Source organism: Somniosus microcephalus, chromosome 5, assembly GCF_052327205.1.
Source record: "Somniosus microcephalus isolate GS21.2 chromosome 5, FLI_Smic_1.0, whole genome shotgun sequence".
In the NCBI taxonomy this organism is placed as follows: domain Eukaryota; kingdom Metazoa; phylum Chordata; class Chondrichthyes; order Squaliformes; family Somniosidae; genus Somniosus; species Somniosus microcephalus.
The window spans coordinates 239,280,543-239,294,865 of record NC_140991.1 but is presented as its reverse complement, the minus strand read 5'-3'; the positions used below and the strand labels follow the sequence as shown (position 1 = coordinate 239,294,865).

Below are 14,323 nucleotides of genomic sequence, written 5' to 3'. Positions count from 1 at the left end.
AAAAAAGTGAGTGCAATTATTTAACAGTCCATCAGAAAAATTAGAATACTAAAAAAAATGCTGTTCAATCTAGTTTATACCTTGCACACGAACATACTGGCCCCAAAGTTAATCAGGTTGTGAACCAGCTGGTACACCAAGGTGCTGATCCTGCATGAGTTTGTGGGGGTCAGTGGGACGCCACCTCCTTTGCATAGGTCAGGCGGATGGATGCGCCACTTTGAGTGTATCTTCGTCACCCACCTGACCATGCTGCCTACTTGTTGGGTGTGGGGGGGGTTGGAGTGGTGGGTCAGAGGGGCTCTCTCTCCCCCCCCATCCCAGCCATAGTGCTATTGGCCTGCTGAGCAATCTGGAAATGTATATTTTTAAACTTTTGAAGTTTTCAGGGATCCAAGGCTGCTTGCCTGGCTTAGACCTGGCAAACGCTGCCATGAAGGCCAGTACGCCTGCACTCATCCAGCATACCAGCCTCCACTGATGCATCGAGTCCCCTCCAGGCTCAGGATGAGAACTCACGGCTTAGAGAGTCCCCAATACCCCTCGGCATTCATTTACCTAGGAAGTTCTACCCCTTATAAAACAAAGAAGAAACTACCAGAAATTGCAGAGATCCGGTTGAGGCTTGACTAACACAGTAATGATATTAAATTAACCTTCTCCCAAATATTACAATCGAAGTAAGAACATGAACTATATCAGTACTTTATGACTGAATGACACTAGGGGTGTCATTTTAACCCCCGCAAAACGGGTGGGTTGGGGTCGGGTGGGTAGTTAAAATTTTAAAAATCTGAACCAAGAACTCAATCTGCCTCGAACCTGCCCACTTCCAGTTTTAACAGAGGCAGGATGAACAGCCAATCCCCACTCAGGAGGCGGGACAGTCGTTGAAACCTTTCAAGGAGGCTACATGCATTCATTTTAACGGGATTTTTATTTTTAACCCATGTTGGCTGGGTTTCCTGGACCTCGGGAAAGCCGGCATGTAAAAGGAGGTAACTGCATTTACTGCATTGCTTGTGGGCCAGGAGGAGCAGTAGTGTTTCCTCCAGGCCCAACAAGCTTACCCTGTGAATCCCACAACCTCCACAATCTCTTCCTGATCCCTCCATCTCTGCCCCCGGTCTCTCCCCAAGCCCGAAATCTTCCACCTCCCTGTGATCACTCCAGACCCTCCCAACCACACTGTACTCACCCCTCTCCCAACCCTGCAATCTGTACCCCAACAACCACTAAACTTGCCTGCTCCTAGGCTGTGGCCTTTTCTGGAGCGTTCACCACCCGACAGGCAATCGGGTGACTTCCAGGCGGGGAATCAGTTGAAAAAGAAAACAAACACGCCATGGAGTTAAAACTCCATGGCATTGGGGGACCCAACCATAACTCCTACCCCCATTCCAAACCCCACCCTAGTAAATATCAGGGCCAAGGGGTCTGCTGATTTATATGATGGTTCTTTCAGCATGAAGACAAGAGGAGCATGTCTAAGCTTACAGTACAGCATCAGTTCAATTAGCACATTGTAGGATTCATGTATTATTACATTCCAGCTACAAACTGATTGTAGTGAAAGATGCCTTGCAAATTAGTCAAAAGAGATCAGAAAGAAATTAGAATATAACAGGAGAAACAGGAAAAGGGGCTGGCACTTACTTTTCAAATTTTGCCAAAATATCAGCTACGACTGTTCTGCTTTCAATTGCTTTATCAATAGCACCCTTATGTTCAAACAGAGCAAACATATTTCTACTGTCCTCCATAGCCAGCCCACGAATCAACTTCTCAACAACCTGCAACAACAAAAGAAAGATTTGCTTTATTTTCTCCCAAAGCCAGTTATTTTGTATTTTGCACTTTTGCTTCTTGCCACTGCCATGCATCAACCCTTGGCAAAAGGGGGCAAGCCTCCCTACCAATGTTCCCCCGAATTTTTTTTGGGTGCATGGCCCCTTTAATGGGCTGCGTGGCCCATTTAAAGTTTCACGCACGCGCAAAATTTCACATTTAAAAAAACGGTCCCGGGCTGCGCAGGACCAGCAAACAGTTGCGTGGCCACATAGCTTAGAGGGAACATTGCTCCCTACCCTCTACTACAATGAGATATATACAAGAGCATTTTGTGGTGGGCTCACGTTTACTTTGCACAGGCTGCAGGGAATAGCCCTACCACAACAGCCAAGATTCAGACATCAGGCAGACAAGCCCCCATGCTACCAATTTGTGGCAAGGTTCATGGATGTCCCAATCCATTTAGGACTATTGTGAACCCCAACACTGAAAGTGAACCTCACTAGCCTGCTTCTGTTGTAAAACCTTACCTCCCCTGCAGTGGTATGAGAATTAATTGTGATTTTGCAGGAACCTCCTCCGTGGCAATAAACTGTAGAGGTCATTTCTTGCCTGTTGATCAAGGCTATTATTTCTTCCTCAGAAGGCACATACTCCCTGGTTTTAGTTTTCTTTAGTGATTCATATATGAATATTGCATATTTCTCCAACTCTCCTGGAAATAGCTCTCGCATCCTAGATACAAAAACAAATTGTAATAGTTGAGTCATCTTGTGCAGATTGCATTATGACACGGTTACTGGAGATGAGCTGTAAACAGATACACAATTGAGAAACATCAAAATAACTGAACTTCTGAGCACTTCCAATTAATAAAAAAGTATGAGGATTTATACAAATAAAATGCTAATCATGTCAGTGTAGCTTACAGTTTGCACAAATTCTAAATTTTGTATTCTTATCCCATACTTAGAATCATTTAAAACTTATAGTACAGAAGGAGGTCATTCAGACAGTCGTGCCTGTACTGGCTCTTAGAAAGAGCAGTCGTGCTTTAGTCCCACACCCCCGCTTTTTGTCCGTAACCCTGTAAGTTCCTCATCCTCAAGTACCTGTCCAACTCCCTTTTAAAATTATTTATGGAATCAGCTTCCACCACTTTTTCATGTAGAGTGTTCCAGATCCCGACAACTCAGTGGAAAAAAAACCTCATCGCCCCTCTAGATCTTTTGCCAATGATTTTGAATCTATGACCTCTGGTTATTGACCCACTCGCCTGAGGGAATAATTTTTCTCCACCTACTCGATCAAAACCTCTCAACATCTTGAAAACCTCGATTAGGTCACCGCTTAACCTTCTCTGTTCCAAGGAGAACAGTCCTAACTTTTCCAACCTCTCCTCATAACTGAAGTCCCTCATCCCTGGTAACATTTGGGTAAACCTCCTTTGCACCTTTTCTAAGGCCTTTACATCTTTCCTGAAGTGTGGTGCTTAGAATTGTCCACAATAAAAAGCTACCATGAAACTACTGGATTGTCATAAAAACCCATCTTGTTTACTAATGTCCTTTAGGGAAGAAAATCTACATGTGACTCCAGACAACCCAACCCTTGTCCCTTTTTCATTTCAGATACCAAAGAACTGGAACTGTCCCAGTCAGTAGAGGACGAGGAAGAATACAGTTAAGATTTAGAGGCTAGGATACAGGAATTATCTGCACGTGGTGAGACACCGGGCACAAGTGCGCAGGAGCCAGGGCTGGGGGAAAAAGATAGTGCAGGTGCCAGCTCGCTGGAGGGCTAGTTCTGCTGCAGAGGAGGCAGATGAGGACTTCAATGGGCCAGGCTACAGAAGGCGGCTGATGGGTGTACATAACCAGATGTTTGGTATACTGGAAAGCCTGCGCTCAATATTAAGGAGCATGGAGCAGTCCAGCACCAACTTGTCACAGGGCTTTGCACAGAGCTTAGAACCCATCCTTTCCCACATAGAATGGGTGGTCACCTCGATCAATACACCTGTGGAACCCACCATGATGGCCGATGTCACAGCTTCCATCAAAGGTCTAAGTGCAGCAGTGGAAGCTCAGAATGTTGTCATCATGGCACTGGATACCACTGTTCAAATGGGCTTCCAGGCCATCACAGCAGTCCAGCAATCTGTTCTCCAACAGATCAGTAGGATTACTGAGGTGCCGCCCGGGAGAGTGGCAGTGAGTCCATGGTGCACGAACCTGCTGTCCTCTCTCAGGATGACAGCATTCCTGCTTCTGTTGCCTGTCAGCCACCCAGCCCAGGCTGAGATGGTGCAGTTTGAAGCTGGGCCTTCTTGAGGTCGCCCTCCAAGGACATCTGCAGTCACCTCAATTGAACATCAGCAGTCATCCACTACACATGCTGCAGCCACTGGGGAAGCACCTTATAGGAGCACTAGCATAGGCAAAGGCAAATGGATAACAGGCACTAAGGGAATGCACAAGAGTGATTCGTTTATTTTTGTATGCATTATGTCGTGATTAAATTTATAAAATTGGATTAGAATGTGCATTTTCTGGTGGTTTTTATTTTTGTGTTGGCAGAAAGAGGACAATGTGATGCTCAGTGATAGAGGAAAGTTAAGGAGCGTGGTGAATGGGGAGGTGTGGTTGAGGTTACTGATATTGCTCATGCATTACTAGATCATGTGATCACGTAGAGCTCGGGGCTGTCTGTGTTATAGCCTCCCTCCCTCTTCATGTTCCTACACTTTCTGTTGCACTTCCTCCTCTACCACTTCCTCGTGCTCCGCTCCTCAGCTTCTCGCCCGATAGGTGGTGGCAAGGGCTGTTCCCTCATAATGACAAGGTTGAGCAGCATACTACCACAAATCTTAATACCTGCTCAGCTGAGTACTGCAGGGATGCTCCAGAGCAGTCCAGGCAGCAGAAGTGCTGCTTGAGGATGCAAATGGTGTGCTCTATCACGTTCCTTGTGGCAGCATGGCTCTCATTATAGGCCTGCTGTGCACTCGTGCGTGGATTCCGGACCAGAGTCATGAGCCATGTCATAAGTGGATAACACTTGTTGCCCAATAGACAGCCTTTGACTTGCCTTGGTGGTTCAAATAGAGGCACAGAGGACTGCCACAGAATGAAGGGATCGTGACTACTGCCAGGATAATGGGAATTAACCTGCATGATGAGCTGCCTGTGGTTGCACACCAGCTACACATTGAGGGAGTGGAGTCCCTTTCGGTTCATGTACGTGGCAGAGTTGACATGAACGTGCACTAGTTTTTCTGAGGAAAGGGCAAGTTGCTCCTCAACCTTTTTCAATCTTACATAGGTGACCAAAATGAACCAGATTGATTTCCCCTCCAATATTTCCCTGTCCTCTCCCCCACTAATTAGAAAAATTACTTTGGCCCTGAAATAAATCAGTCAAAGAGAGGTATTCACAGTAATAAAAGTATGCTAGTATCCCACAGTATAATTTCAAAGGCTTTGTATCTGATGATAACAAATTGCACATTTAAAAGCTGGGGGTTTCTGAAATTTGATCAGAATCTAATTTTGAGCTTATTCAGATTATCTTCTTGCAAGATTAAGGGCTGGATTTTGTCAGTGTGGGCGGGCTGGGGCGTGTCAGGTGGAAATCAATTGATTTCCTGCGTGTGGGAACCACTGGCCCAATGAGTCATTTCATACAGAAAGTCGCCTCCGAAAACGTCATCAATGCTGTTGGATTTAAGGCCTGCAAGCAGCCTTGATTCTTCTGGAGACTGCAAAGGCTCTGTAATTTATATGAAGGAGTTGAATTGTGGAAAATGTCAACAATCAAGCAAAAGTGTGCTCCTCGATTTGACGAGCCCTCCCTCCAAGCTCTGGTGCACGGAGCCAGCTGTAATAAGGAGGTGCTGTTCCCTTCCTCAGGGAGAAAAAAACACCCCAGCAGACAAAAGCTGTGTGGCTACAAGTGGCCCAGGAGGTCAACTCCATTTCGCTGAGCCACAGAACCTGGCTGCAATGCAGGAAGAGGTTTCATGACCTTCTCCGCACAGGAAAAGTGAGTATGACTTTCCCATCACCCTCAATTCTACCATGCAGCCCTCACACTCCCTATCACTGTGATGCCATGACAACAACAACTTTCAACACACAGGGAGGGTCCTTTGTATACTTCTAAGCATCTATGCTATGGATTCTCTACACTCACTCCTTCATTCTCACTCAAACTCCACTTGTGTCCCTCATTGCAGGAAAAGAGAGTCCACAATAAGAGGGAAAGAGCCATGACAGGAGGAGGGCCACCCTCAGTAGCCCAGCTCACCCCCTGGGAGGAGGCGGCCCTGGAAATTGCTGGGATCGAGGAGGATATCCAAGTGGGGGACGGACAGACGGGTGCATCACAACAAGCTGGTGACAGAATAGTTTGGAATCTCTCTCATTGACATAGCATGAGTCACTGATAATGATTCTTGTTGTGTCTCAAGGGGTTTTATACCCTTACCAATATAACAATTAAGAAGGACCCCGGGGTGGAGAGTTTAGTTAACGGCCACTTTATTTACAATGTGCTTCTTCACTCAATGCACTACACTTCCCATAGTGCATTGCAAATCACCACTACGGTATCCCATGTGGGACAATTCTAATACACATTCAAAATACACAACATATTTCCTCCCCCTTAAAATAGAATGTCCACAAAACAGAATAACTGAAAATGACTATAACTTTGGAAGAGAGGGTAGACTGCCTCTACATTCCGCTAACCCTGGGGATTATTCTGCCCCATGCACACAGGTTAGCACTAACTGTAACTAAGGCGCTCTGGAGGCTGCCTTTCTCTTTGGGGGTAACGCATAGTCTCAGGAGCAGGCTCTGGCTGGCTCTCCCGTGACCCTGCAGGCGTGGCTTCCTCCCTCGATGGCACAAGAGTGGATGGTGCCACCGTCTCAGGGTCGGACGACCAGTCCCTGCTGGAGCCCCCAGCAGGTCCTTGATCCTCTGTTTCATGGGTTACCTGTGGCGACTGTCTTGGCAGTAACTGGTCTACATGCCGTCTCCATGTTCGGTCGTCTCCGGTGTGGACTCGGTATGAAACGGGGCCTGTCTTTTGAATGACCGCAGCCGGGACCCACCGCTCCGGGGTGGTGTAGTTATGCGCGAGGACTTTGCCCCCCACCACAAAGTGTCGTTCTTTGGACCTCTGAGCTCGTCTGCTGACTTGATCCTGCTGATTGGTGTGCACCACTGCTTCTGTGGACGTTGGAGATGCTCCAGTCGTAGCATGAGGCGTGTTTCTGTATTTCAGCAAGAAAGCATTCAGGCGCTGCTTTAGAGGAGCATCACTTCTTGCCGCTTTCAATGCGCATTTCAGCGTTCTGACAAATCTCTCCGCCAATCCATTCATGGATGGATGATAAGGCGCGGAGAATGTGTGCTGGATTCCATTGCTCTTGAGGAACTCCTCCATCTCCTGGGATGTGAACTGTGTTCCATTGTCGGTTACGATCTGCTCCGGCAGACCAAATCGCCCGAACATCTCTCTCAGAGTCTCGATGGTTTGCTCCGTAGTGGTAGTGGACATTACTGCAACCTCCGGCCATTTGGAATGGGAGTCCACCGCGACCAAGAACATCGCTCCTTCCACTGGTCCCGCGAAGTCCAGATGGATCCGTTGCCACGGTGTCGCCGGCCATTCCCATGGATGCAGTGGCGCTGCTCTTGGCGTATCCCTGGTTGTCTCGCATGATGGGCATGATTTCGCTTCAACTTCAACTTCATGATCCAGACCGGGCCACCAGAAGTAGCTTCGTGCCAGCTCCTTCATCCGGACAATACCACAATGTCCTGAGTGCAGCTCGTTGAGGACATGTTTCCGCAGCTTTGGTGATACGATCACTCGCATGCCCCAAAGGAGGCATCCTGACGTGACAGACAACTCCTTCCCTCTTGGCAGGTAAGGTAGGCGCTCAGGTGGTGCGTCTGACACCCGTGATCCGTCTCCTCGCATCACCCGATCCAGCACCTTGGATAGCGTAGGGTCCACTCTGGTCTCTTTCTTGACCTGCCGGGCCGTGACAGGGGCATTGCTCACCATGTCAAAGTAGAAAATCTTCTGCTCACAGCCTTCAGAGGGCACAGGCAGCGGAAGTCTTGACAATCCGTCCGCATTGCCATGTGCTGCTGACCTCCGGTATTTGATGTTGTAATTGTGAGCACTTAACATCAGTGCCCAGCGCTGCATCCTGCACGCTGTCAGGGAGGGTATTCCTGTGTGTGGACCAAAGATCGATGTCAGAGGACGATGATCCGTCAGCAAGGTGAATTTCCTTCCGAACGAGTAGTGATGGAACTTTTTGATTCCAAAGATGATGCCCAAAGCCTCTTTTTCGATCTGCGGGTATTTCACCTCCGCCTTGCTCAGGGACCTTGACGCGAATGCAATCGGCTTCTCTTCGCCTGAGGAAAAGATGTGGGACACGACCGCGCCGACGCCATAAGGCGACGTGTCACAGGCCAGCTGAATCTGCAACGACGGGTCAAAGTGCGTCAACAGTCTGGGGTCAGTCAAAGCTGCTTTGGCTTTCTTGAATGCAGCTTCGCACTCCTTCGTCCACGCCCAGGCCTTGCCCTGACACAGCAACTCATGTAATGGCTTCAATAGTGATGCCAGCTGTGGAATAAACTTTCCATAATAGTTCAGGAGACCTAAGAATGACCGCAGCTGGCCGACATTTGTAGGTGCAGGAACGTCGGCAATGGCTTTCACTTTCGACGGTGCTGTGTGTAGGCCGTCCGCGTCGATGACATGGCCTAGGTACTCCACTGATGGCTTGAAAAATTCGCATTTGTCCTTGCGAACGCGTAAGCCATATTCTTCAAGTCTTCCCAGTGTCTTCGTCAGGTTCTGCAGATGCTCGTTGTTGTCCTTTCCTGTGACAAGGATATCATCGAGATAACATTGTACCCCTGGAATGCCGCTTAAGATCTGGTCCATAGCCCGCTGAAACAATGCTGGTGCTAACGTTATACCAAAGGGTAGGCGGCAGTACCTGTAGAGGCCCTTGTGGGTGGTGATGGTGAGGTACTTCTGTGAGTCCTCTTCTACATGCATCTGCAAGTAGTCTTGGCATTGATCAATCTTGCTAAACTTCTGACCGCCTGCTAGACCCGCGAAAAGATCTCAATGATGGGGAGGAGGTACTGTTCAGCTGAGAGCACAGGATTCACTGTTACTTTGAAATCTCCACATAAGCGAACCGCGCCGTCACTCTTCTCACTGGTACCATGGGCTCCACTGTGCGAAACCGGCACCAGGACCCCTATCTTGACCAGACGCTCCAGGTCAGCCTCCACCTTTGGTCTGAGGGCGTAGGGAACATTCCTGGCCTTCAGGAATTGTGGCTGACTGTCAGGCTTCACCTTGAGTTTGACCGTAATCCCCTTCATACTCCCCAATTCTCCGTCAAAGACAGCCGCATGCTTTGTCAACACTGCCGCTAGCCCCGCCTCTTTGACTGACACCGCATTCACTTTTTTCCAATCCAGATGAATTTTCTCCAACCATGGCCTGCCCATCAGGGATGGATAGTCACCCTTGACCATGTAAACTGGCAGCATCACGGTTTGTCCATTAAGCTCCACCTTGACCTCCGTCTTACCCAGCATTGGGACTGTTTCCCCAGTGTAGGTCTTTAAGATGAGTTTGGCCGGCGTCAGTGATAGGTGGTTCAGTTTTTCTTTGAATAGCTTCTCTGAAATCAAGGAGACAGCGGCCCCCGTATCCAGCTCCATTTTGACCGGTATTCCCTCTAGTAGTGGAGTGACTCCATAGCCTGATGAGCCTTATTCACCGTTAACACATGGAGATTCAGCTCCCCATCAGAGTCTGTGTCACGGTCTTCCTGTTCTTGTTTCACCATAGAAACATAGAAACATAGACATAGAAGATAGGAGCAGGAGTAGGCCATTCGGCCCTTCGAGCCTGCTCCGCCATTCAATGTGATCATGGCTGATCATCCAAATTCAGTACCCTGTCCCTACCTTTTCCCCATATCCCTTGATCCCTTCAGCCTCAAGAAACATATCCAACTCTTTCTTGAATATATTTAATGAACTGGCCTCCACCGCCCTCTGTGGCAGAGAATTCCACAGGTTCACCACTCTCTGGGTGAAGAAATTCCTCCTCATTTCAGTCCTAAATGGCTTACCCCTTATCCTTAGACCCCTGGTTCTGGACTCCCCGGCCATCAGAAACATCCTTCCTGCATCTAGTCTGTCCCGACCTGACAGAATTTTATAGGTTTCGATGAGATCCCCTCTCAATCTTCTAAACTCCAGTGAGTATAAGCCCAATCGACACAATCTCTCCTCATACGTCATTCCTGCCATCCCAGGTATCAGCCTGGTGAATCTTCGCTGCACTCCTTCCATGGCAAGAACGTCCTTCCTCAGGTATGGTGACCAAAACTGCACACAATACTCAAGGTGCGGTCTCACCAAGGCCCTGTACAACTGTAGCAAGACATCCTTGTTCCTGTACTCGAACCCTCTTGCTACGAAGGCCAACATACCATTTGCCTTCTTAACCGCCTGCTGCACCTGCATGCTTACCTTCAGCGACTGGTGCACAAGGACACCCAGGTCTCTGCACTTCCCCTTCTCCCAATCTATTGCCATTCAAATAATAATCGGCATACCTGTTTTTGCCACCAAAGTGGATAACCTCACATTTATCCACATTATAGTGCATTTGCCATGTTTCTGCCCAATCACCCAACCTGTCCAAATCGTACTGGAGTTTCCCCGACATCCTCCTCGCAGCTTACCCTCCCGCCCAGCTTTGTGTCGTCTGCAAATTTGGAGATATAACATCCAATTCCCTCGTCCAGATCATTAATATATATTGTGAACAGCTGGGGTCCTAGGACCGATCCTTGCGGTACCCCACTAGTCACTGCCTGCCACTCGGAAAACGACCCGTTTATTCCAACTCTTTGTTTTCTGTCCGCCAACCAGTTCTCTATCCAAGTCAATACCTTGCCCCCAATCCCATGTGCCTTAATTTTGCACGCTAATCTCTTGTGTGGGACCTTATCGAAAGCCTTCTGAAAGTCCAAATACACCACATCCACTGGTTCTCCCTTATCTATTTTACCAGTTACATCCTCAAAAAATTCCAGTAGATTAGTCAAGCATGATTTACCTTTTGTAAATCCATGTTGACTTTGTCCGTTCCTGTCACTGCTTTCCAAGTGCTCTGCTATTACATCTTTTCTAATAGACTCTAGCATTTTCCCCACTACCGATGTCAGGCTTACCGGTCTATAACTCCCCGCTTTTTCTCTACCACCTTTTTTGAATAGTGGGGTAACATTAGCTACCCTCCAATCCATGGGTACCGTTCCAGAGTCTATCGAGTTCTGGAAGATGATCAGTAATGCATCTACTATCTCTAGGGCCACTTCCTTAAGTACCCTGGGATGTAGACCATCAGGCCCTGGGGATTTATCGGCCTTCAGTCCCATCAATTTTCCTAACACCATTTTCCTACAAATACTGATTTCTTTCAGTTCCTCGCTTTCATCAGACCCTATGTTCCCCGGCATCTCTGGGAGGTTATTTGTGTCACAGAAATCACAGAAACCCCACAGCGCAGATAGAGGCCATTTCGGCCCATCGAGCCTGCACCGACACATATCCCACCCGATCCCCATAACCCCTACACCAACACATATCGCACCCTATCCCCGTAACCCCACGTATTTAATCCCCCCTAACACTAAGGGTCAATTTATCATAGCCAATCAACCTAACCCGCACATCTTTGGACTGTGGGAGGAAACCGGAGCGCCCGGAGAAAACCCACGCAAACACGGGGAGAATGTGCAAACTCCACACAGACTGTCACCCGAGGCCGGATTCGAACCCGGGTCCCTGGCGCTGTGAGGCAACAGTGCTAACCACTATGCCACCGTGCTGCCTTTGTGAAGACAGAACCAAAGTATGCATTTAGTTGGTCTGCCATTTCCTTGTTTCCCATTATAAATTCCCCTGATTCTGACTGTAAGGGACCTACGCTTGACTTCACTAATCTTTTTCTCTTCACATATCTATAAAAGCTTTTACAGTCAGTTTTTATGTTCCCTGAAAGCTTACTCTCATATTCTATTTTCCCTTTCTTAATTAATCCCTTTGTCCTCCTTTGTTGACTCCTAAACTGCTCCCAATCCTCAGGATTATTGCTTTTTCTGGCCAATTTATATGTCCTCTCCTTGGATCTTATGCTATCCCTAATTTCCCTTGTTAGCCACGGTTGAGTCACCTTTTTTGTTTTATTTTTACGCCAAACTGGGATGAACTAATTCTGTAGCTCATCCATTCGGTCTTTGAATGTTTGCCATTGTCTATCCACCGTCAACCCTTTGAGCGCCATTCCCCACTCAATCCTACCCAACTCACTCCTCAGACCATCGTAGTTTCCTTTATTTAAATTGAGGACCCTTGTCTCTGAGTCAACTACTTCATTCTCCATCTTAATGAAGAATTCAATCATATTATGATCGCTCCGACTCAAGGGGCCTCGTACAACAAGATTGCTAATTAATCCTTTCTCGTTGCATAATACCCAGTCTAAGATGGCCTGATCTCTGGTTGGTTCCTCGACATATTGGTCCAGGAAACCATCCCGTAAACACTCCAGGAATTCCTCCTCCACAGTATTGTTACTAATTTGGTTGGCCCAATCTATGTGTGGTTAAAGTCACCCATGATGACTGCTGTGCCCTTATTGCACGCTTCTTTAATTTCCCTTTTAATGCCATCCCCAACCTCCACCTTACTGTTTGGAGGTCTATATACCACTCCCACTAATGTTTTTTTCCCCTTAGTATTTCTCAATTCTACCCATACAGATTCCACATCATCAGAGCTAATATCCTTCATTACAATTGTATTAATCCCTTCTTTAACCAGTAATGCTACCCCACCTCCCTTTCCTTTTTGCCTATCTTTCCTGAATATCGAATACCCCTGGATGTTGAGTTCCCAGTCTTGGCCATCCTTGAGCCACGTTTCTGTAATCCCAACCAAATCGTATTCGTTTACCTCTATTTGCGCAGCCAATTCATCCACCTTATTACAAATGCTCCTCGCATTAAGACACAAAGCCTTCAGGCTTGTTTTTTTAACGCTCTTAGACTATTAGAATTATTATTTACTGTGGCCACGTTTGATTTAAACCATTGATTTCTCTGACTGCCACTTTTGTTTTTCTCCTTCCTATCTTTTGCTTTTATCCCTGTTTTCCTTTCCTCTGTCTCCCTGCTCAGGTTCCCAACCCCCTGCCATTTTAGTTTAAACCCCCCCGAACAGTGCTAGCAAACCTCCCCGCAAGGATATTTATCCTGCTCTGGTTCAGGTGCAACCCGTCCGACTTGTACAAGTCCCACCTTTCCCAGAAGCAGGCCCAGTGATCCAGGAAACTAAAGCCCTCCCTCCTGCACCAACTCTTTAGCCACGCATTCATCTGCTCTATCCTCCTATTCCTATACTCACTAGCACGTGGCACCGGGAGTAATCCAGAGATTACAACCTTTGAGGTCCTGCTCTTTAATCTGCTACCTAGCTCCCTAAATTCTTGTTGCAGGACCTCATCCCTCTTCCTACCTATGTCGTTGGTCCCAATGTGAACCACGACCTCTGCCTGTTCACCCTCCCCCTTCAGAATGCCCTGCAGCCGTTCAGTGACATCCTTGACCCTGGCACCAGGGAGGCAACAAACCATCCTGGAGTCACGTCTACGGCCACAGAACCGTCTATCTGTTCCCCTTACGATAGAATCCCCTACCACTATTGCTCTCCCACTCTTTTTCCTCCCTTCCTGAGCAGCAGAAGCACCCCCGGTGCCAGGAAGTTGGCTGCTGCTGCCTTCCTCTGGTGAGTCATCCCCCTGAACAGTATCCAAATTGGTATACCTGTTTGAAAGGGGGATGGCCACAGGGGTCTCCTGCACTACCTGCCTGCTTCTACTGCTCCGCCTGGTGGTCACATTTCCCTCCTGCCTGTGCAGCCCTACCCTGTGGCGTGACCAACTCATTAAACGTGTAATCCACGACCCCCTCAGCATCGTGAATGCTCCACAACCCATCCATCCGCAGCTCCAGTGCCTCAATACGGCCCGTTAGTAGCTGCAGTTGGATGCATTTCTGGCACACGTGGTCATCAGGGACACTGGCAGTGTCCCTGAATTCCCACATAAAGCAAGAGGAGCATAACACGGGGCTGGGCTCTCCTGGCATGACTTACCCCTTTAATTAATTTAAATTAATTCAATACCACCAGTTAAAGATATACTCTAGGGCGTTTATTTACCAACTGTCCCCACTACACCACAAAGACCCAAGAAAATATAAACCTCGGAATTTAAGCTTGTAATAAAAGAAATACTCACCAACCAATCACTTACCTGCTTCCTGGTGACCATGTGTAGGTTTTTCTTTTTAGAACGCCAGTTGGGCGTGTTTCCTTGTTTGTTTTTGTGTGTC

General features: G+C 47.8%; 1 protein-coding gene across 1 annotated transcript in view; it reads right to left on the bottom strand.

Moving 5' to 3' along the window:
• myo10 (myosin X) overlaps positions 1-14,323 on the bottom strand; it is a 312,484-nt gene that overhangs the window by 54,776 nt on the left and 243,385 nt on the right. Inside the window, exons 29-30 of the mRNA XM_085988751.1 lie at positions 2,322-2,526; positions 1,657-1,793 (exon numbers count right to left, since the gene is read on the bottom strand). Of these exons, the coding sequence (XP_085844877.1) occupies positions 1,657-1,793; positions 2,322-2,526 (342 nt within the window). The remainder of the gene's footprint in view (positions 1-1,656; positions 1,794-2,321; positions 2,527-14,323) is intronic.